The sequence below is a fragment of the Pagrus major genome, chromosome 11, assembly GCF_040436345.1.
Source record: "Pagrus major chromosome 11, Pma_NU_1.0".
Classification (NCBI taxonomy): domain Eukaryota; kingdom Metazoa; phylum Chordata; class Actinopteri; order Spariformes; family Sparidae; genus Pagrus; species Pagrus major.
In genome coordinates this window covers 17,630,883-17,654,594 of record NC_133225.1, presented here as the reverse complement: position 1 = coordinate 17,654,594, position 23,712 = coordinate 17,630,883, and the positions used below count along the sequence as shown (strand labels likewise).

The window sequence follows — 23,712 nt, the reverse complement described above, 5'->3', positions numbered from 1 at the left end:
GGTAGCTACAGCCCTGTCTGCAATATGAAGTGCTCTGTTTGTAACACCACTGACACAGTCCAGTTGCATATTTAACAAACAAAAACCCTGATGATTCAACAAAAAACAAGAGATCGTTTTAGAGCGAGCAACCTCAAACCTACAAATCATTCACTTCTGTCATTAATAATACAGGTTATGGCTTTCATTCAATCTCCTTATCCTTTTCTCAAACAGTTTTCATCCTGGTCACGGACAACACTTCCTGAAGACTCTGTTGGTTATATAAATACGTTTTGCCTTAGTGTGCATGCACGTGGCTGTGAAATGTAATGCCAAAACATTGAACGTTGTCACTGAGAGTCTTGGTGGTACACTTCATACAGTTATAATTCTGGATTACGATACATGGATATTCTTCAGGTTGTGCCTGTTAAAACATGCAGTCTCATTAGACATCAATGCTTCTTTTAAATCATGGTGTCTGTCTTCCTCCTGGTGTTCAGAGAAAGCAGGGCATTCAGAGCAAAGTTGCTGAGAAGCTTCATGCTGGTCAGGGAACAACAAATTCATTATGACAAAATTTTATTTCCCATTAAGAATTACACAGAATTACTTTGACAAAATATAATTCGCTCCCAGAGGTCACTTAATGTTTAGTTCCCAGCAAACCTGTCAGAACGTTTGCATTAAAACTGTAATAAACACATATTTTGCCATTTGGAGGCAGTGAAAATAAGATTTACACAAAAATACACAACACGGATACACTGTAAAGCCGTGTTTCCAATGCTGGAACTTTGCTGAGACCAGGGTCTAGATTACATTCAGGGGACATTATTTTACCCCAGCCCCCTTTCGATTTGGTTCAGTACTCACAAAATTTCATTTTAGCCATTTTTAAGAATCTGCAGCTGCAAACCAGTTTTTTTTTTTTTTCTTCACTGTGCTTCAACACATCATCATTGTGTTACAGGAGAAAGTACACAGTAGGTGGACTAACATCAAAAGTCAATGTTGTTGTACGGATGTGTGCAAAAAAATAAAGTAAAATGGACTGAAGGAGCCCTGAAAAGTAGTCCCTGGGACTAAGAGGTACTTTGGTTGAAGAGGTTGCTTATGACCACCATATAAAGTTGATATAGCAAACACTTTTAGCAAACCGTGTCCTATTTACACATCCAGCAGGCATGAAGCAACATTATATTAATTTGAAGTCATGTTTCTGGCCACCGGATGAAGAAAAACTCCAATGAAAGTCCATTATCTTCATATGTGTCTGCACTTCTGTGATAGAATATTCTTACTTCACTTTTTTATTGATTCAGGACTTCAAATCAATGATTTTGTAATGTAAAGATTGGTTTGTGAATTTTATGAAATTCACTTATTACTCTCTCTTTCCACTGTGCCAAAACAATACTGTCAGCAATCCTGTCAAGCTTTGTACAAGAGGTTTTCTCCTTCCAAAAAACAAAGAAAAGAAGTGACACTGCCATTCAAGAATACTGACTTTAGCGTCAATACATCCAGGCCTCTACATACCAACCACTAATAGCTACAAAAATATTTTATTGTGAAAAAACAGAATAAAGAAAATGTTTTTTATCCCTTGTAAATTACAAAATCCAAATGTATATTTCATTTAAAATTGAAACAAGTCATTATTAGCCCATTATGATAAAACATTCACATAGTGTTATTAGATTAAAACTAGGCAAACCTAGTTTATAAGCCCATGATTAGGACACACCAGATCAGGTAAACAATGCCGTTTTTAACATATACGTTTCAAGTTTCACTGACACCTGTTTCAGTATGGCCGCTGTGCAGCTGACTGAGCTGAAATCAGCATGAAAACAAAACAGTACCGGCTGACCGTGCAGCAGCAAGATAGTTGGAAACACTTTTAACTACTTTAGCATCATTGTCTCCATAGTCCAACAAAAAGCCTAACCCTAACAAAGATGAGGCTTTTCTTCCTGCTTTGACAGATGTAGAAGTCATCTACTCCACCGACACTGCAGATGATTCCTGAACGGGAACTCCGATAGTTTCCACTTCTGTCTCGTCTTCTGCTGAGGCTGGCAGGTCCTGCAGTGAGGAGGTGTACATCAGAAGCAATAAAACATTACCAACTACATGTCATCTGAATAACTGACATAATAAAAATGGATTTAGGAATTAAGATAATGTCTGTGTTATATCCCAAAACTGTGACATTAAATCCCTGACGCATTACATTATAAAAAGAGAGAGCTGCTACAAACCTTCAAATGGCAATAAAATACATGACCTAAATCCACTCATATGCTGTGGAATTAAACTTCCTTATTGTTGTGACACAACTTGATTTTGAGGGAAATCTAAGTATCAGTTGTTCACAAATGTCACATTAATAACCATGACCAGACACCACTGGAAAAAAGACAATTATTTGTGGTTAGAGACAGGATAAATATGGTAGCTAAAATGTATTTCAAATCAAAGATCAATTTCATCATTAAACTTGAAATTCACTGCACTTTAGTTAATTAGTGTGATTCATATATAGGGCTAAAACTAACACTTTTTCTCATCATTGAGATATATACGCATGCATACATGAAATACATACAGTTTCAAAATGTATCCACAGGTAAGTGGCTTTACACACTCACAAGCAAGTAAAAACACTGGACAAATCAAACTAATTATTTAATACTTATTTACCAATTTATGTGAATATCCATCATCCCATTATTGCTTGTGGCAAGCTGAAGCATTAAAACATAAACAGGATACTTTAAAGGGTTAATCACAGTTAAGAAGCACTATTTTAAGTATTTTTAAGTAGTTTTAGTGTTCATGTTTTTTAAAAAGAACTCACCTGAACGTCTGTTTGTGAAGGCTGCCTTTCTGCTGGCTGAGATTTGGATTCTGCACAGTCTCTGCTGAGTTCATCTTTAGAAAGGTTTTCCTTTTCTTTTGGAGGTTTAGTCTCTGATGGAGATGAATCTGATGCAGGGGGTTTAGTTTGTGACTGGGCTGAGTTAGCATCAACACTGCTAGCACTTGCTTCTGCTGACTCGGCAGAGAGATTCTGCTCTGCCTCACGCTGCCGAGCATCCGTCTCATCCCCACTGTAAGGAGCCTCCGCAGTGTGCAGTGTCTCTACAACCACCTTGGCTTGCTGCTCCCTGGGTTTCTTGGGCCGCCTCTGACGAACCTGGTTCCTGTATAATCGGTCTGCAATGACTCTGGGCCTTGGCGACTGCTGCGGTGCGTCCCCTGCTGCCAGGTGGTTAAAGTCCTCGATCGCCTGAAGGTTCGGAGGCTGCAGCTGTGGAGGAGGTGGATCCCTTTGAGGGCGGCGGAAAGGAGCCATGATGCCATGTTGGAAGACCGCCTGCACACCTCCGTACATGGTTACCTGTAGAGGAGTCAAATAAATATATTAGTATAGAGAAACTGTCTGATTTTATTTATTTGCATGTGTGGAATTTTTATCAAGGCTCCTTACCACAAGCATGAGCATTATTGTGAGGAAAACTGGGATCTGCCAGGTAACTGGTAGATCTTTGAGGAGGGCTCGAAGAAAATCACTGATTCCCTCACCGATGTGCTTCAGCGGCTCTGTGAGGAAGGTTACGATGGTAACCGAGAGAGCCTAAACAGAGAAGGTCGATTAAAATGTAACTTTGTTTGTGCAAAGTCCAATCCCACAGACATTCAAGACTAATACCACTTTCAACACAGGAAGAGTGTTGACGGTGAACAGGAAAAAATTAACATGATAGAGTGAAATGCTTCATTCTATATGCTCAACACAAAAAAACAAAGCAGTACAGTCATAGTCATAGTCGCAGTCCTAGTAATAACCTACCTTGGTTGGAGGTACCAACAGGACCGGGTTGACAAAGATGGCTTCATAGTATTTCTTACAAGGATCATCTTGAAGACTAACGGTGCTTCTAAAAAACTCTGCGAGAAAAGAACCAAACACTGTAGATGTAGCCAAGAAAGCAACTGAATCAAAAAATTAAGCCAATGCCAAAGTACCAAAAATGTTAGTTTCTCGAATGGCCACTTGAGGCTGGCTCCAAAAGCAGGTCAATCCTCACAGACCCCTATATCAAAATGCTAAACACTACAACAGAAATAACCATGTTTACAGCTTGGTACAAAAACTGTTTTGGTCTCTAGAGCCAATTTTCCTGTTCATGCCAAGTGTACGAATTTGATGATATGTTTTATACATTCAAACTGTCTCACCCTTCAAGCTATCAGTCCAATCATATTGTTTCAGTCCACTGCATTTTTCACCAATGCCATCCATCTTCGCCATTTTGTTTTGGTGATCGGCAAAGGCAGTCTGAAAAAAAAAAAAGTAATAGTATTACAAACTTATCTAAGACAAAAAAACTGAACAGCAAAACATGAGCAACAGATCTACTTTTCTTTACCTTGTACAGGTAGACCCAGTTCCAGATAATACTGACAAAGAAGCATGCACCAAACAGTCTACCAAACTGCAAGAACCAGGACGCCTTTGACCACAGCTCAGTGCATATGATGGCCACGATGATCAGAACACACATCCCAACCTGGAACACAAACAGAGAGAACAGAGTACAACTTGACCGGTTGCTTGAGATGGAAAACAGACTGTAACACAAAATAAACACCAAATGCATTTTTTTTTAAAAACTTGGTTAGAAGTGGATAGCCAGTTAGATTGTAAATGTATTGTTTAAAACCTAAACAGTCACACATAAAACAGGTTTCTTTTGTAGACATTTTTGTTTCTGTTGATGCACCGACAAGCTAGTTTTCAGCTGAATCTTTAAGTAATTTTAGGCACATGACTGAAGTATCTTTAAGTATGCGTTTTCAGCTTACTTTCAACACGACGTCAAGCTCCACGCCAAAGGTGTCTTCAAAACGCCACTTCCATGCCTCATAATCATGTGGTCTGAGATCCACCAGTATCTGACTGATGGCATTGTCCACAGCTCCTGTTCTACAGCTCTCTTCACCCTCCAGAATCATCTCAATCTCAGTCATGGATTGTCTGGACACCTTGATTTTGGCATCATAGAGGACGTCTGTGGAGTCAGTGGGCTGGGGAGAAAAGGGGACGTGTTTAAATGGTAATACCTTCTTTTCTACTGTATTGTGCTAAGTGCACCTGAGAACTGGCTTGATACTGAACCAGAATTATGTTTGAATAAGTTTAAATAGAGCTTGAAAACTTGACATATTCAAAGCCACATAACACATGTGAAATGACAACATACCACACCAACTCTCTGTATTTCCTTCAGGAGTCTGCTCAGGAATCGCCTGAACACTGGAGTGCATGTAGGCTGCTGTGAAGCGAGCTTGATTTTCTTCTCTAGTTCTTCAATCTGAATGAAAGAAAAGCACAATACTTTAATATTGTTTCATGGAAGCAGGTTTTCTCATTGCATTTACTTATTTTGAGGTGTCTTACAGTTTCTGATCAAGTTAGGCTCCAGACCAAACGAGATTGGGACGGAGATGTGAGCATGTAGTGACCGGTAGCATTTTGTTTGTGTCGTCATAGATGTTGAATTTTTAAAACAGTTCTAATGGATTTTATGTTTACTAAAGGTTGTGCATTTCGTTCCCTTAGTCTTTTCGAGTGTGGCCCACTGTTCTTATTTGATGCTATGCTTCTCTGATGTTTGAACAGAAAAATGTCCTAAATAGAGTGTTAAATGTCTGCAGCAAAATGACTAACACAGAAAAAACTGTCAATATAACAACAGTTGTTAAAGACAGGACAGTCAATTCAGTGTGACATCTCTCCCAAAAAATACTGTGGTATAGCTCCACATACACTGCATTCCTGTGATTGCTCTCCACAGAAAGACTTAAAATAAAGGGTTCATAAACCCTTTGACTGCTGACCTGCTTCAGTAGAGACACCACTTTCTGGTCACACAGTGTCTGCTGGTTGGAGTCCTCAGCATACTCTCTTCTTTTGGTTGGCACATTTTTATAGTTTGTTGGCTGCAAGGAAACCACAAACACATATTAACTGTCACAACAGAAGCAGCAACATGGCTTCAGGGAAGTCAAGGCAATAGCAATGTTAGCAAAAGCAACAACAAAAAAAGACATTGAACATCACCCAACCTCTGCAGGTTTCCTCATCGTTTTGGTGCTTTGGTCGTAGTTGAGCATATCATAAGGGTCTATCCAGTCGTCTTCTACCTGCTGCCCCATGGCTGCCACTGACAGACTGCATACCAAGACAATGAGGAGCATCCTGACACAGAGAGGAGGGTACTTCACCGTCCAGTGTTCAAGCTAGCTGTAGCTAGCAGGAGTGGTAGATTCCCAACAGGAAAGCGAAAGCAGGTTCAGGTGGCTAACGATAGTTTTAGCGAAGTTGACCAAGTTAACTAAATAATGTTAAATAAACAGCTAATGGTAACTTCTATGATCATCTCAGGCACGCTGACTCAGAGCTGGTCCTGTAGATATCTCAATACGTTAATGCTACAACAAATACGACGAATAAAACAAACTCTATACTCAAAATACACGGAATAGCTCTGCAGTACATCAAGTTAGCACAAAAGCGAGCCACTTCCGATACTCTTTGACGCAACCATTTTACGTACGTCGCAAAGGCTCACGGGAAATGTCGTTATTTAGAGAAAGTACTCAACGCTGCAAATTCAGTTTAGATTGAACTTTTACCTATTTTAAGAATGATTTATTGTAGAAGAGCTACTATCTTATTATAAATTGATAAAATAAATAATAAATATAAAAGTAAAATTGTGACAAGCAAGTCTAAGCATTCAAAATGAGTTAAAGTACAGAGGTACAAAATTTAATTAAAAAGTATTTAAAGTGAATTTGTATGGAAGCCCTAAAGGGCCATGCATTCATACATTTTATTTCCTCCGTTTTCCCGTGATAACGAGTTAATTTCATTTGTTTTCTCGAGATCTCGAGTTATTATCTCAAAATAACAACTGCCGTTTTCCCGAGATAACGAGATAATTTTCTCGAGATCTCGAGATAACGAAACTTTGTTTTCCCAAGATAACGATATAATTAATTTGAGATCTTGTGAAAACAAAACAATAGTGTAGTATATTAAATCATTGCAGGAAACATCATTCAGTGTAGCAATGTCAGAGGAGCAGGAGCATATCGATCACCGCGTCACGTATCTTTTCAATCAAGGCCTGACACAGGCTGAAATAGCATTATGCCTTGCTATTACAGATAATATACACATTAGTGTGCGTAATCTAAAAAGACAGTTAGCAAGGCCTCAGCTATATCGGCGGCGCAATCTAAGTGAGCCTGATGTCGTCGTTAACTACGTAGCTGACCAGCTACGTAGTTAACGATGAGATCTCGAATTAATTATGTCGTTATCTCGGGAAAACAAAGTTTCGTTATCTCGAGATCTCGAGAAAATTATCCCGTTATCTCGGGAAAACGGAGGAAATAAAATGTATGAATGCATGGCCCTTTAGGGCTTCCGTAAAAATGAGTTAAAGTACAGAGGTACAAAATTCAATTAAAAAGTATTTAAAGTGAATTTGTTACCTACGGAAGCCCTAAAGGGCCATGCATTCAAACATTTTATTTCCTCCGTTTTCCCGTGATAACGAGTTAATTTCATTTGTTTTCTCGAGATCTCGAGTTATTATCTCGAAATAACAACTGCTGTTTTCCCGAGATAACGGGATAATTTTCTCGAGATCTTGAGAAAACAAAATGATAGTGTAGTACATTAAATCATTGCAGGAAACATCATTCAGTGTAGCAATGTCAGAGGAGCAGGAGCATATCAATCACTGCGTCACATATCTTTTCAATCAAGGCCTGACACAGGCTGAAATAGCATTAGGCCTTGCTATCACAGATAATATACACATTAGTGTGCGTAATCTAAAAAGACAGTTAGCAAGGCCTCAGCTATATCGGCGGCGCAATCTAAGTGAGCCTGATGTCGTCGTTAACTACATAGCTGACCAGCTACGAGGTCCCAGGCGTCTCCATAATCTCAGGCCTATCATATCCTAGTCATTATCTCGAGATCTCGAATTAATTATATCGTTATCTCGGGAAAACAAAGTTTCGTTATTTCGAGATCTCAAGAAAATTATCCCGTTATCTCAGGAAAACGGCAGCTGTTATTTCGAGATAATGACTCGAGATCTCGAGAAAACAAATGAAATTAACTCATTATCAAGGGAAAACGGAGGAAATAAAATGTATGAATGCATGGCCCTTTAGGGCTTCCGTAGTACCAACGTAATGAAGTAAGTATTTAGATGGCAAAGAAGAATCACTTCTGTCAGTGTTTTTATTATATTATTTCAGCTGATTTGTTACAGTGTAACTAACATTTTAATGTTGAATAAGGCCAATCTAATATTTACAATTATTATGTGTTTTGTGGGCTATGTTAAATTTTTAAAGGTGCATTAAGTAGTTTTGGAATGGAAATTCAATCTCAGAATAATTTTTTGCAATTATCTCTCAAACGTGGTTGTCAAACGTAGCACAGAGGCATGCTTTTTTACAGTTAAACTACAAACAATTGTTGTTTTTTGTTTTGTTTTCAAAAAAGAAGAATACCGGTGCATATCGGACCACAAACACAATATTAATAAGGTAAAAATACAAACTCAGTTATATTTATTTTAAATATTTCCTTGACTGAATAAACACGTCGTCCTCACAGGGGAATATGGTCCACAGAATGCTGTTTGAAACCAGAAAGGTGGCTGCTTAGAAGAGTCCTGCAAATATAAACCAAGTAAACACCATCAATAATGAAGATTTTTCTCTTCTGATGAATTCTTCTCTAAAACTACATTGTGGACATTTAATCTGTAAATAAGTACTAACTATAGCTGTCAAATAATTGTAGTAAAATAATGCAAGAGTAACAAATAGCACACAATGAAAATATACAAATAAAGTACAAAGTAGAATGCCACCACTGGTATTAAGTTTGCATACCACAGTAAAGTGAACTGATGGTACAAAATGACTGACTACAGTACTTATTAGACAAGGACATTGAAGTGACAGACAGTTAAACTATGAGGTTATGCTCATTGATTCATAAACTGTCACATAATTTAGACATAAGCCTATTGATGCACCTCAAATAACAAGATGAGAAAATCATGTAATATATCATGTGAAGGCTGCTTTACATTTACGGTGCATGGATCAGGGATGTCCCTTTCTCCTTCAGTTAGTTGGTTTTCTTTTCTTTACCTAAATTTAAATTCAACAAAGACACAATCCCATTTTTGTATTCCAAGATCATCATAAACAACCATGGCCCTCATACTGGTACGAGTTTACAAAATTGAAATAGTTTTTAGACCCGATGCAATTGAATTCATGATACAAATTATTCTGCAACCTGACAAGGTGAAAGGACAGTCTGCATCTGGACACTGAAGGCGGTTCATACGTAGTTCAGTGATGTCCTTTGACTCATACTGACCAGCTACTACCAGCACAGACCAAATTAAAAAGTCAAAGTCAAAATCATCTGTCAGGAAATTAAGCATCAGAAAAACTAAAAACAGAATTGATAATTCAACAACTCGTTTAAACAAAACATTTATTGCAAAGATGTGTATATAATATTTACAATATCAATACCAACAATTCCGAAGAATACATTTTTTGTTATTATGTTTAACTTGCTTTACTGCGATTCACAGTTCAGTGAGGTTGCTCCTTTCATCGATTCTCAAGGCAAATAATCTACATCTTCAGAAAGACGTGCACTGAACACCAGCATTTAAATACCCCTATATCTCAAGTGTCCAGGAGCTGAAGGAACCTCAGCAAAGGTTGCAAAAAAGAGGGCATCCATTTGAAAGTTCATTCCGGCCTCTGTACATGATTAAGGAGCCCAAATTGTGGCAGGAAACTGAGCTCACAAAGCTCCATAACTGGAAAAAGAGACCAGGCAATGTTAGAAAGGCGGGGCTGGTTCAAATTTGTCTTCATTTCCGTCCTTTACCACTCTTCATCCCTCCTTTGCCACCCCTTGACTTTCCTCCCTTTCCTTTGCCACCTTTTCCTTTAGTGCGTTGTTCTTTCCTCTGCATTCCCCGCATGTCTTTCTTCATGCGACCGTCCACCACTTTGAAGGTTCCCTTGACGCCGGCGGGACGTCTCACCTTCTTGCCGGCTCCCTTTTTGCTCACAACGTATGTTACTTCTCTCTTCTCCTTCCCAATGCCTGCTTTCTTGTAGATACTGACAAGACAGAGGAAAAAAGACAAGACGAAATGATTGAAATGAAAAAAACAAATGCCAGAATGATGCAATGGCTTTAGTTTTCATGGAGTCATAATCTGATGTGGGGTGTGATGTCATACTTCTTCAACTGGGCCATCTTCTCTCTCTCAGAGATGTCCACTGTATTGACAACAGCTTCTGCTTTCTTCTTAGCCTGCTCCATCTTTTTCAGCATCTGGAGAAGTCACAGAGAAACTAACAGATTAAGATCTACAGAAATCGAACAGATCTAATGATTTCAATCGCATCTCCAACTTTCTTCCATCAACAGTTGCACCAGTGCACTCTCCCCTGATCTTACCCTCCTCTTCTTCCTGGCCTTGGCCTCAGCGACTCGTTTAATGGGTCGGGCGTCGATCTCCTTCCATTTTTGTTTGTACTCCTCCACCATCTCCTTGGTGACCGGCACCGGCTTCTTCCTGTGTTTCCGTTCGTCGTCCAGGAACCACTCCGGTACCTCCCACGCCTCCTCTGAGCTAGCAAACCTGCAGAGGCGTAAATAATATAGTTACTAAATAATGTGGGGTTTACAAAACTAATTCTGTACCTGACAGAGATCACATTGACTAAATACTTTGTCACTGACCATCTGCTGTTTTGAAATTTAGAACACTGAGGGCGATCTAGTGCAACTTAAACTAATTCACATGAAACACTAAAAAAAAGAAAAAACACATGCATCACTCGATTTGTTGACAGTAAAAAAAAAAGAAAAAAAAAAAAGATTATCACCGACCTTATACTCCAATTACTTTAAGCTTTGTGAAACTTTTAAACAAGTTAGAAATTGGGACACACAGACAAACACACACCTGTGGAAGGAGCCGTCCATCAGGTCCCTGGCTCTCTTCTTAGACGTGGCGATCTCACAGCCCAGGGCCAGGCCTTCTGCATCCAGGATCCTGGCTTTCTTACCTGAGGAGCACAGAACCAACAAACATCCACAAAGTCACACAAAAACATAAAGCTGAAGCACTTTAACTGGCTGCAACAGTTTATTCTCATCTTGGTTACTTATGTAACCTAGTTTGCACTGATAAATTCGCCCAGATAAGTTTATTTTCCAATTACAAATGCATTTGAGATGCTTGGTTCCTCAGACACAAGTTATAAATACTGTACAAAGACTGATCACCTTTCAACCACAATACTTTTTTTTAAATTTATTTTTTTATCTTTACTCATCCCAAATACTATGCTTCCTTAAGTACAACTTTTATTTATCCATGTTTGTGTTTACTCTTCTCTGCTACAGTGAGAAGAAGCTATAAAACATCACTGCATAATCATAATACAATTCATTCATTCTCTTGTGTTTTATGTTTAGCAGCTTTCAACAGTTAGGATTTGTGCAGGTTGGAGATCACCAGCTTAACACCTGAAATATAACTGTTTCTCATACTCACTTGTGCTTTCTACAGGAACAACTTGGAGGTTTTCATCGTCATTGGTAGCTCCTGACATCCCACCAATCCCCTTGGCCTGCTTCATCCTGGTGATCTCCCTGAAACAAGCAGCAAAATATTGATTATTTATAGTTTAGCTGTCAATAGTATGAATACAACTGGATGCATTATATAATATTTTGATCAAAAACAGCAAAGAAAGCCACAGTAAATTAGGTTTTACTTCTCATCATCGCTGCTGTCGTCAGAGTCGCTGTCACCCTCCTCTATAGCTTCCTGGGAAGGTCTCGCCTTTTCTTCCTCTGGTGGAGCAGCCTCCTCCTCCTCCTGCGCCTCCTCTTCAGCTTTCCTCTTTTTACCTTTTCCTATAAAAACATCCACATTTGTCATTATTTTGTCAGATTCACAAGAGCTACTATGCCATTTTAAAAGTGATCTTTTACACTTGTTCATCATAGTGAATCAAGGAAATCTATTTTGTGTGAATAAATGGATGAGAAACAGAAGAATATTTACCTGTTTGTTTGGTCTGAAGCCACTCTGTCTGTTGGAGCTCGCACTCTGCGTCTCCTTCCAGGTCGATCTCAGAGAAGATGCCCTGCAGAGCCGAAGGACAGCGGGGTTAAAGGTCAGAGGTTGCACAGATATCAACTCATCTGCAGGTTCGACCCATGAGGGAGGATCAGTGATGACGTGAATGAAACGTGTAGATATTACATAAAGGGAGCACAAGTGGACAAACCTTGCTGAACCACAGGTTCGTCTCTCGTTCCTTCTTCACATCCTTTCCCTCTAGTTCCACCAGCAGGCCACTTCCCTGCCCTTCATCCTCCTCCTCCTCTTCTTCAGCAAACTTTACTCTGGAAAACAAATCATTAGACAAATTAAAACCTGAATAAGTGAACAGTAAATTATTGAGGGTATGAAATGCAGGGATGTATTTGGTCTTAACAGCCACTTACTTCTTCTTTGGTGCTTTCTTCTCCAGCTCTTTCTGCCTTTGCTCCACCTCCTCCATGTCATCGTCATCCAAATCAGAAGCAAGGGACATTTTATCCGCCTCATCATCCTCTTCCTCGGACAGGTGGAGGTCATCGTCTCCTTCAACCAGGTCGTCCGCTAATTGCATGTCACCCTTGGATATATCAGCCAGCGCCTGATGGAGAGAGGAACAGTAAATTGAGACTGGTAAAAGGTTCAGCTGACAATATCTGCACAAAAACAGAGATATGTCTATATATAAAGATTTTATCAAACCAGCCCAAGTGTTTCTACGATTTTCACCTTTTGCTTATTGATGGTGCTGAGGGAGAACATGGATGAGTCGTTGGTATCTGCAATGGAGACCCCAGGCAGGTCCATCTTCAGCTCCACCCTCTCTCTCTGCTTCCTCCGTTCCTTCAGCAGCTTCCTCTTCTTCCTGATGGAGCACAACAGTTAAACAAACTTTGGTTACTTAAGAAATGTCAAAAGGACAGTTCCAAGTTCATATTTTTCCACAAAAGCCACATCAAAGGCAACAAGTTGACAAGAGGCTCCTTCAATCAGCAACAATACTTAACCTCGTCTGTTGATAAGAAACTACACTGATATTCTTCAACATGCCCATGCAGAAGTGTTCAAGGAAATTCAGGATGAAGTAGGAAAAAAAATAGGCAAATCTGTAATCTTTGGAATTTAGTAGGCATTATAACGAAAGCAACAAATAGCGGCAGCACGTTACTTCAAAAAATTTTATAAAATCCTGAGTAGAAAGAAAACAGTAATCCTGTGTCGTACCGTTTGAGCTCAGCCACCTCCTCAGCTTTCAGCTCGGCCAGTTTCTTCTCCATCTCTGCCTCCTCGTCCTCCTCTTCCTCCTCCGCCTTTTTCTTCTTGTCCGGATCTTCCTCTACATCACCTGCTTCTTCATCAGAACTTAAACTAAAAAACAAAAACAACATCTATAATCCACTGCCTGGCAAAAAAACTAAAAAGAACATTTCAGTTGCTTTTTTTATATAAATGTATTTAGAGCTTACTTGATGTCATTGTCAAGCTGTTTGGCCTCCGTCTTTAATTTTTTGGCAAGATACTTCCTCAGCTTGGATCTCCAGCTCAGCAGCAGGCTGCAAATGTGATGGAGGAAAGAAGAACACACATTCCTGAGTCACTAATACTGTACACTATTTATTACCAGTGCTAACATTTATTTACTGATGTACAAACCTTGGCAGTGAGCAATAGAAAACACTTACCGGAGCTCTTTGCGGCCCAATACTTTGATGTCACGACAGCACTCCTTAATCTCATCACTGGTGGCCGGGTGAGACTCCAGATCATCGTTGTCAAAGGTGATCTAAATGAAGAAAAGAGAGTGAGAGCAATACAGGACAGCTTTTCCACAGCTTGATATTTGTACACTGTACAGTGGACTGTGACCCTGTAATTCCTCAGCATCCTTCTCCTGCAGCTGCAATTTCTATCTAACTTTATGAAATGGTAAAAAATGTGCAAACTTCCAGCATCCATCTTAGACAAGTTAAATATCACAGAGATCTCACCGCGCTGGCTTTGCCCAGGAAGTCAACAGCGTTGTCGGCTTTCAGAAAGGTCGTCACTGTGAAGCTGTGGTAAAGCGTCAGGTCACCATCCGTGTATCCCTCCGCCTGTGACAAGATAGCAGCAGCTCGGTCAATGACGCATAATATATCTGGAGTCAAATGTTAACTCCATACAGCTCAACTAATATTTAAAATCATACAGTGTACGTGCCTTTGCTTTCTTGACAGGCATCAGGTCCCTCACAGTTTTCGCCTGCACCTCCACCTCTTTGAACGCATGTTTAGGGTCAAAGAACTTATTGTCGATTTTGTCGGGGGCAAGGAAGCCTAATTAAAAAAACAAAAAAAAAACAAATCTGGTTCAGAGGTATGAAGATTTAACGTTTTTCTTCTCATCACACACAGCAGTCTGTCGCTACCACTGACCCTGACAGACGACGAAGATCTCGGCAGACTCATTCCTGGATGCCTGCGGCTTGGTGGCCTGCACCTTCTTGAAGAACTGCTGGAAGATCCAGAGCAGTGGCTGGTAGTCTTTGGAGCGGAAGACCTTGGTGACAAAAGTGCCACCTTTGTTCAGAAAGTCACAGGCCAACTTCAGGGCCATGAGGGTCAAATGAGCTGGAGGTGAAGCAGGAAACAAAGTGAGACGGTGGGACATCATGACAGGTGGTTGTTCCTCTAATAAACTACACAGGGACGTGTGTGCTTTAAATTTTGTTTAGAAACTTTTACTTCAGTGGCACCCACCTTGTGAGAAGGCATCATGTTGCCAGTTGGCTCCCACATTTGGGGCTCCGTCATTTAACACAACGTCGACCTTCCAAGTCTGCAGTTCCTTTCGCAAAGCCTGCATATGAGACAGAAAGTAAGTAACAAATCCTTGATAAGCTCCATCTTACTATCTGTCATTTTAGAGACCATCATATCAGTTATTCTGCAGCAAGGACACTGAGGTCTGTTTTCTTTCAGCGTGGCGCTGAACTCTCCAGCAGGTGCCTCACCGTTTTGCATTTGTCAGTGGTGATGTCTTCTTGCAGCGTCACCACGTTGGGGATGGGCTTGATGGGCACCAGGTCAACACCTGACAGGACAGTAGTAAGCACTCCTTTAAAAACTTTTCTCACAGTACTTCAGCCATCAAGAGTAGATGCATTTGAAAATTGTGCGACCAGTGAAAAAGTTTAGTCACACTTTGACAGACTTTGACAGATTTTTGGTTGAATGTGCAACCAAAATAGTTGCACCCTGGAAGCCCTGAAAAGCCTATTTAATTAAATTTATTATCAAATAATCATATTGATGACATTAAACTCACCAATAATGAGACTTGATACCGGCATAAACTTGGACGCCACCTGCAACCTGAAAGGAGATCTTGAATCATGAGTGTTTTCATTCCACAACACATATTTCAATCATCCATCTCTATAGGAAGAGCATACCAAGTCTGGTTTGTGACCTCCACACTCTGTACATTCCTAAGTTTTTGTATTTTTTAACCAGTTAATAGGCAGAAAGTTGCATCTTCAAAGGTAATTTCGTGATGTATGCTGTGTGTCCAAGATGATAAAAGGTTTGTCGTGCAAAACCAACATTTATTTATTTTTATCAGTCCAGGCAGAAAGAAGAAGACATCACAAAAAAGATCCAGCCTGCTGCTGAAGGTTTATATAGAAGCAGCTATGTAACCAAATTATTCATGAGGTGCAGAGTCACAAATACATACTCCAGTATCCCATGAGGTACAAGTGTATAAACAATTGTTTAGATTAAAAGAGGTGCTGAGGGCCATTTTGGTCTAATACCAGGTTTACAAATCAGGGTTACTGTGTGTCCCTCTATGGTTTACAGTTTGGGCACCCCTGCTTTCAACCCTTGACATGTAATCATCATCTGATGGGGTGTTGACAGGCAGCTCACCATCCACCAGGAGCAGCACACAGGTCGACCACAGCTCTGGCTTTCTGTAGAAACTGAAATTTACGATTGAGCTGGATGAGTTTGAAGGATGAACGAGACCGATAACCTGAAAAGACAAGATGTTATTAGACATCTGACATTATAAAATCCCCATCCAGTACGCTCCTTTTGGTGTTAGCGAGTTAGCTAGCAGTCCTGCTAATGCTAACATCTTCCTCAATGCAAACAGTCTCACAGTTGTCTTTTCTAAGGTTGGTACGCTACCTGTTTCTTTGGCCAGATGGTAGAATTTGTCTTTTCTGGTCTTTCCAACTTTGAGTTTCTTCCCCATGTTTGTCGCTGCGGGTTTACACTTTACTCTAACACAGAAATATCACACACTCTCTCAACTTAAAGCACTCAAACGTCCATGGAAACAACACGTGTGGCTGTACCGGCGCACATATTCAACGTCACTCAGCAAGTGTTTCTTCTTCTGCTGATTTATTTCCGGTGTTTGTGGAACACTTCCGCCACCTGCTGCAATCAATGGAAACACCACTTTAATTTGGCAACATTTTAAAAGTATGTAATATGAAATGTACTGCAAATGTAACATTTTCTGGAAATTAATGTACTTAAACTGACACTGTGTAGTTTTGGAGAAGAAATTCAAACTCAGAATTTTGATATTTACAGTATTAATGAGGTAATTTAAAAAAAACAACCTCAGAAATATTTATTTTTTCCATAACTGAATAAACAAGCTGTTCACAGAGGAAAAAAAGGGCCCCAGCACACTGTTTGAAGCTAGAAAGGTGCCAGGGTCCGCCACATATAAACAAAGTAAAACAGTATGAGATTGTGTTGTCCTTTAAGGTCAGTTTGTTTATTTTGATTATTTAGTCATGAAAATGAAGAAAGTTAGTTTATCTAGTTAGTTGTTTTTTTTGTTTTTCTGAAGATATTTATTTGATCCTATTACCATAACTGAATAAACACTTCTCGGAGAAATATTCCTTCCACCAAAACTTCATATAGTGCACCTTTGAATACAGTACTTGAGTAAACCACTTAGTTACATCACAGCTGACGGTACTAAATGATACATGATGGTGCAGTTAAGGGCTGCTTCATCCGAAATCACAAAAACACAAGCCGACTCTCTCTTACCCAGTTGTAGCCATGCAGATATTTTAATTTTTTACTCCTGCAGGTTTTAAGACATCTATCAATAAGTTCACACTTTAACAGGGACCAAACATCAAAATGATTATTATTACTTTATTTGTTTAGTATGTGATATTCTTGTGAGGCTAGTTAATAAACAAGGAACAGATTCATTTGCATTTTCATTAATAGTTTATTTAATTCTTTTGAAATCACAGCTGCATGAATGTCGGGAGACAACACCCTTCAGTGAAGAACACAGCTGTCAGAAAGGCCTGTTTCTGGATCGTGTGTTGATCAGTCCCAGGACAGAGAAGGCACTGGCTGCAGCCGTCACCAAACTGATGGCCCCAATGGCCCGTGTGGCCTGTGGAGACAAGGAGGATTCATTTTATTTCTTGAGGTAAAAATGATCTTAAAATAGGGTACCTAGTTATTAATTGTTTTTTCATAATCTGGGCACCAGAAGTCAGTCAAGGAAGGGAACTTGGTATCTTAGTGCCAGGTGGCAAATTCTTCCTCAACAGTACTTTACAATACAACAGGTGTTTGCCTTTGGCCCGGGGCCCACTTTTAAGCCTCAGTTTTGAACCTGCAAGGGAAAAGTTCTGGCGACACTCATTTAAAGGGTTAGTACACTATTTTTCCATCAAACCACTGCAGACCAACAGAGGTCAGTCATGTTGACCTGAGAACAACGCAGAGAGAGCTGAAATTTCCACAGAGAAGCAGTCCAGAAAGTAACACAGTGCATTACAAAGTAAATGTTAGATTTATTTTAAGGTAAGGTTTACTTTAATCTGCCGCTGTGTCAAACAAAGTCTCTTCTAAAGTAATATGACGGTAGTTTGGGACTCATCGTTCGCTGTGGTACGCTGAGTGAAAGGTTAGTATTTTGCCTTGGTGACACAAGAGACAGAAACAAAATAAACAGTGAGAGACCTGCTCGGACACCCCCTCCCCGTAGCGCAGGAGGGTAACAAAGTGCTCGCAGTTGTTCCCCAGCAGGTCATAGGACACCTCCTGGCCAATGAGGAGTTGCGATCGCTGGATGATTTCACAGATGGGCAGGGGCGTGTGGTTGTGGTCGTACTTGTTGTTGACACGGTACGAGTCGCTTCCCACCACCTCCTTCAGCAGCTGCATGCGCACCACTGCCTTCCGGCTGAAGACGGACTTCACGCTGGACATGGCGGCTGCCGCACTCTCATCTGGAGAAGAGGAGAGACTAAGTGTGATGAGAGTCACAAGATTATCTTGGATGAAGTGTTTCCCAAAAGAATCTTGCAGGTTAAGGAAAATATAGCCAAGATGAGATACTGTGTAAGGAATGTGATGAGGAGACAACTAACAGATCCCAAAGTCATTTTTGGATCCTTGCCACTTGGACAGTTGTTTTTGCAACTCAGATATTATATAATCCAAATTGACAGAAAGGACAAGAGTTGATTGATTATCCTTTGTCCTCTGCAGACAGCTTAATCATCATTTTATCAAAAATGGATCAGTGTTTTTACCTAAATCTGTAATACACTGAGGGCTTTAGGACAATTCAGAATTGGAAATATTCAGAAAATGAAGACAGTTGACAGAAGACATGTTGAGTTTTTTTTAGCGTAAAACTAAAAAAACTATAAACTATATATCTAAGAATGCTTAGCTTTGCTATTTTAGTCACAAATTGTTCATGTTATAGAATAATACCCAAGTTTTCAGGAGATTCAAACCAAACCACATTGGTGGAATAAGTGTTGAGGTCCTTTTCATCAGTAAATGTATATACAACAATCTAAAATTAAAGTTAAACTAAAGTAAAGGTCCTTCATTCAAGATACTGCATTTTTCCTCCAAAAATAATATTATTAACATGTTGCATTAGAGATAGTAGAGATACAGACAGGAAACACAAGGAGAAAGGGAGGTGATGACAAAGGTTCCCAACTGAAGCCTGAGTAAATGTACTTAGTTACTTTTCGCCACTGCCAAGCCATAATCCTGTTTAAAGGGGTGTTTTTCCTGCGATGGGGTTGTGACTTTAAATATCTTTAAACAGGCTGCAGGAGGAAAGTGCTTCAAATCAATCTACATCTGACTGCTGGTGTCTAAACTACCGTAGATCCCCTCCACACGTGTACAACAGCATTGGTCATGTTTTTTCTAGAAAAGAAAGAATAATAACTACATTGAAATCTTTAAAATGGCAGCTATTGCTTCTTCCTTATTAACTGCTGGACACAAATGTCTCGTACTTAGATATGGGACGATATGAAAATTTCATGCCACGATTATCCTGTTCAACATGAGCGCAATTCACGATAGTATCCGCTAGTCTTCAAAATATTCTTAAAAACTTTAAAATAAAAACTAAAATTGCACTCAAAACATACTGGAATCACTTTAACCTTACATTTTGTTCGGGAGCAAATATTTGTATGGCATTACAGAAAAACAAACAATCTTAAAAAATCTTAAGAATCTTAAAGTCATCATAAATCACAAGGTCTTCATGCACGAATAAAGATAAATAAATGGTGGTAACTTCACCTCCATGTCATTCTTTAGTTTGGAATCTGTAGTAATTAACTTGTTTTTGTGGGAGATGCAATGTGCAAAATAAAATAATTAATCAGGGGACCAATAAAGCACTGGACGTCAGCGAGATGGACAGCTTTTTCAAGCTATTTGGATTATCCCCATATTAAAAATCAGCATGATCAACTAATTGTATGTTTTGTTTGTCATGGTCCACCATAAAATGTTTCCCGTCCCTACTCCTACTTCACTGTAAAGTTCATTCTCAGTCTGTGTGGCATCAAGTTTCCACATCAACGCTTGTGTTTGCTGAATACTGGATCAGGATTGGCTTCCAAACTATTTGTGATGTCACAGATCATGCTCATAGGCCCGCCTCTTAAAATCAGGCTTTCAATGAACACAGAGAAAATGTGCACTTTAAGCAATGAATGTGAAAATCTGCACATAAGACACATTTTTTGGGTGGAGTGGGACTTTAAGCATGTGACCTGTCGGGGATAGGAAGGTAAAAACAGCTGGATGAGAGCAGCTAGTTTCTTGTTTACTGAGTTTTAATTTGCAGACTCATTAATTGCACCATTCGAGTCGAAGTGTGTCAGAATCAGCCCGTGTTGTCAGAGGTACGGCTTTGTTTTCGTTTAACTTAGCTCTGCCGGTTTAACTCGTCTCTTGGAGGCTCCTACTGACCGACAGGAGTCAAGTTGATGATGTAACCATCTCCCAGGTAGAGAGCCCAGTGCTGATAGGCCGGTCTGAAGATCTCAATGAGGTCACCAGGCTGGGGGTCAGCATAGGGGTCAGGAAGCTCAGGGTCATTAGAGGCCATCTGCACACAAACACACACAGATATGGTAGATAAAAGTACATTTCTCACACATGAATTGCTGTCATGAAAAACATGCACACCTTGAATGTGCCTGTTATAAAAAAAAAGACATTTGGTTCTAAGATGAGGATGTTTACACGATGGCATGATTGTAATTAAAAGTTACACCAAATTATTTCCTACTGTTGTCATGAAACATCTGATGCAATGTGATTACAAACTTGAATACATTTATAAAAAATGAAAATCTTACTTTTCTATAAAGCCTTTTAAAACCAGCTACAAATGCTGGATTACTTACTAAATTATGGAAACATAGCTTTAGTTAGACTCTTGAAACGACCGCTGTCTTACACACATTCCTCTTTTCAAAGGGGAGATCAACAGGGTCATTCATTTTCCATCATTAGATATCCACGTTAGCCCGTCATAAAAACACACACCGTTAAATCATACTAACAGCCGTTCTGCCAACTTACAGTAGAGTTTTGTTGTTGTTTATCCATCCCACATCATGCTTCCACAAATTCTAAAAAGAAAAGAAAACACAGACGGGAAAAACAAACAACAAAACTGCTTTGAACCCACTGACAGATCACTGAATGTCTATCTAAGAACTCTGAAATATATATATATATATTTTGTACATTTTTCCAACTTACTTTGTGGTAAGACAAGAGTCAAAACTAAATTCCCAGAGAGAGAGAGAATGCTAGATGGGATGGTTCAATGTAAAGGGTGCCCATACATACGCACACAGACAAAACACCAGCTCACACACAGACAATACACACACAAGCTCTTGTGTCACCTGTGCTGCCACAATGGCATCGACACAATGGGGAAGCTGACAGAAAAATAGTTTGTGCCCAGGTGATTTCACATAGAAACGATCAGCCCCCAAAACGTGAACTTGTATCGCTTCCACAACATCTTTGGATCGCCTCAGATAATGATTCAAAAGGTTAAAATGGCAAGATTTTGCGTTTATTCCACCGAGACAGGGGTTTAGTTTGGATCACACATGTATGGGATGAAATCTATATCTGCCCAGGAGAGCAATGAGTATATCCATCTCATCATTAATGTATGACACTGAAGCCACGCTGAGAAAAGAAAGCCACATATTATTTTACCAATCCAAAACTCCATCAGCACTATAACATAAAAACGTACTCTAATATATCTATATTATGTATTTTGTCTACATTGTGTAGACTTGTTACTGTGAATACAAAACATTCTCTAGGAATACCACATAAAACTTCAATATTAGGTGTCATAAACACCTTTAAAGTCTCTCGCTAGAGCATTATTAATGTGATTTTATTGAAGCGGTGAGAAGCCTTCATGTCAGAGGCTCAAACAGTCAACACAAATGCATACAAGTGTGATACTTACTCAAACACCAGCAGCTTTTTCTTCCTCACCATTTTAATTCTCCATCATAAATCCGCACATAACCATTAAAAAAAAAAATCCAGCAAGAATAGAGAAACAGAAAGAGATCGATTCTGAGTTTTCTGAGATGACAAAAGGTTGCCAAATATCCCAAACCAGACGCTGGAGGTCCCAGTGGAGGTATTTCAGTGTCCGCTGCTCTGACTGATGATGACAGTTTGCAAGAGTTGCTAAGGTCACACACGCACATACACACAGAGAGGCGTTTCCTCTCTGGTATTGTCCCATTCACAGGCTGCTATCCTGAATAAGAGTTATTGTGGGGTTTGTAAAGGCAGCACGTACATGACTGGTTTCATTTGAATGGTGTGTGGTCTCTTTGCTTGGAGAGGTGACTTTAGTGTAGCAGCCCATGTGCACGTTCATTTATTCATTAAAACAGCCTGTAATGTGTCTGTTATTTCTTCAAAATTGAATGTATGAAAGAAATGTTTTTTAAAAGAGAGCTAGAGAAAGTAAAGCTCTCCCATCAAGCCTGATGGAAAATGTCTAAAGTAACTGTCCATGTGATAGACTCCAGTCCCTTGCAAACCCTGAAAAAAAACACGTCTAGATAAATTGATGGATAGGTGGACAGTACTCTTGTATGGTAGGGACAGTTATGGAAGATTTTAATGGAGAGGAAACAGACTTTTCTTCTTTTTCTATTCTGCATAATAATTATATGTAATATTTAGTGATATGAAAAGTTCCCAAATGTCATACTTGAGTAAAAGTAAAAATACCATGTTATAATATCACTTTGGTAAAAAGGGAAAGTCAAGCATAAGAGTAGTACTTGGGTAAAAGCCTTAAAGCATATGATATTAAATGCACTTAAAGTCATTTTCTGGCAATAAATGTACTTAAGTATCATAAGTGTAAATAAAAGTAAATCATCCATATATTTTCATGTATGTACTGTATATACTGCATAACGTGGGTTGACTTATAATCGGCCTGGTCGATGATCAGAGCCAGTATTCTGCATTTTTCAGTGTTGCATCAGTGTTGTTTTGTTTTTAAATCTCATTGACTATAAAACAAATTAATCTAAAAATGCCCTATGTTGGCTCTGAAGAAGTTGGTAGCAGAAAATAGAAATACTCAAAAGTACCTCAAAATTGTACTGTACTATTTTGTATTGTACTTGTACAGTGCTGAGTAAATGTACTTAGTTGCATAATATGAGAGTATTATTATCTGTTATGCTTACCAGGCAGTAAATCTGTCCTGTATGTAATTAAATACGCCCTTGGTGTTATAAACTGGACTTGAGCGCCAGCTGCATTAAAGGAGATCTCAGGGGTTGGATGCATTCTTTGCACAATGATTGGCTGCTGCCAGCCACGCTGACGTCACTTGTCTCCGCCCCCACTTCGTAAAGGGCAGCTGGAAGCAGCAGCGTCAAGCTGACGTCAGGGAATCTGAACAGAGCAGGAAGTAAGATGCTTTTAGTTGCAAAATCAAATAGACCGGGAAAATAAAAACAATGATAGTACAGTGTGTCAGAGGGACAGGGATGAAAATGATCTTGTGTAGCAGGCTTTGTAAGTATAAAAACACTGTTTAATAATATTAAATGAACAACTATTGT

General features: G+C 39.4%; 3 protein-coding genes across 3 annotated transcripts; all 3 read right to left on the bottom strand.

Moving 5' to 3' along the window:
* Positions 1-551: 551 nt before the first annotated feature.
* On the bottom strand, positions 552-6,583 carry clcc1 (chloride channel CLIC-like 1). Its single transcript, XM_073476382.1, has 10 exons — positions 6,124-6,583; positions 5,896-5,997; positions 5,259-5,369; positions 4,861-5,082; positions 4,425-4,565; positions 4,234-4,333; positions 3,845-3,942; positions 3,482-3,628; positions 2,849-3,391; positions 552-2,073 (listed from the first exon to the last, which is right to left on the bottom strand). Exons 1-10 carry the CDS (start codon positions 6,253-6,255, stop codon positions 1,987-1,989), a joined length of 1,683 nt encoding a protein of 560 aa, XP_073332483.1. The 5' UTR covers positions 6,256-6,583; the 3' UTR covers positions 552-1,986.
* A 3,004-nt stretch (positions 6,584-9,587) lies between these two features.
* Positions 9,588-16,587, bottom strand: ftsj3 (FtsJ RNA 2'-O-methyltransferase 3). Its single transcript, XM_073476379.1, has 21 exons — positions 16,430-16,587; positions 16,166-16,271; positions 15,561-15,607; positions 15,247-15,326; positions 14,993-15,092; positions 14,669-14,863; positions 14,454-14,569; positions 14,243-14,347; positions 13,937-14,037; positions 13,721-13,807; positions 13,479-13,622; positions 12,984-13,119; positions 12,662-12,855; positions 12,442-12,559; positions 12,216-12,297; positions 11,923-12,064; positions 11,700-11,797; positions 11,106-11,208; positions 10,595-10,778; positions 10,374-10,468; positions 9,588-10,251 (listed from the first exon to the last, which is right to left on the bottom strand). Exons 1-21 carry the CDS (start codon positions 16,494-16,496, stop codon positions 9,996-9,998), a joined length of 2,556 nt encoding a protein of 851 aa, XP_073332480.1. The 5' UTR covers positions 16,497-16,587; the 3' UTR covers positions 9,588-9,995.
* A 992-nt stretch (positions 16,588-17,579) lies between these two features.
* On the bottom strand, positions 17,580-21,181 carry plaat1 (phospholipase A and acyltransferase 1). Its single transcript, XM_073477224.1, has 4 exons — positions 21,155-21,181; positions 20,537-20,675; positions 18,257-18,525; positions 17,580-17,681 (listed from the first exon to the last, which is right to left on the bottom strand). Exons 1-4 carry the CDS (start codon positions 21,179-21,181, stop codon positions 17,580-17,582), a joined length of 537 nt encoding a protein of 178 aa, XP_073333325.1.
* Positions 21,182-23,712: the final 2,531 nt, after the last annotated feature.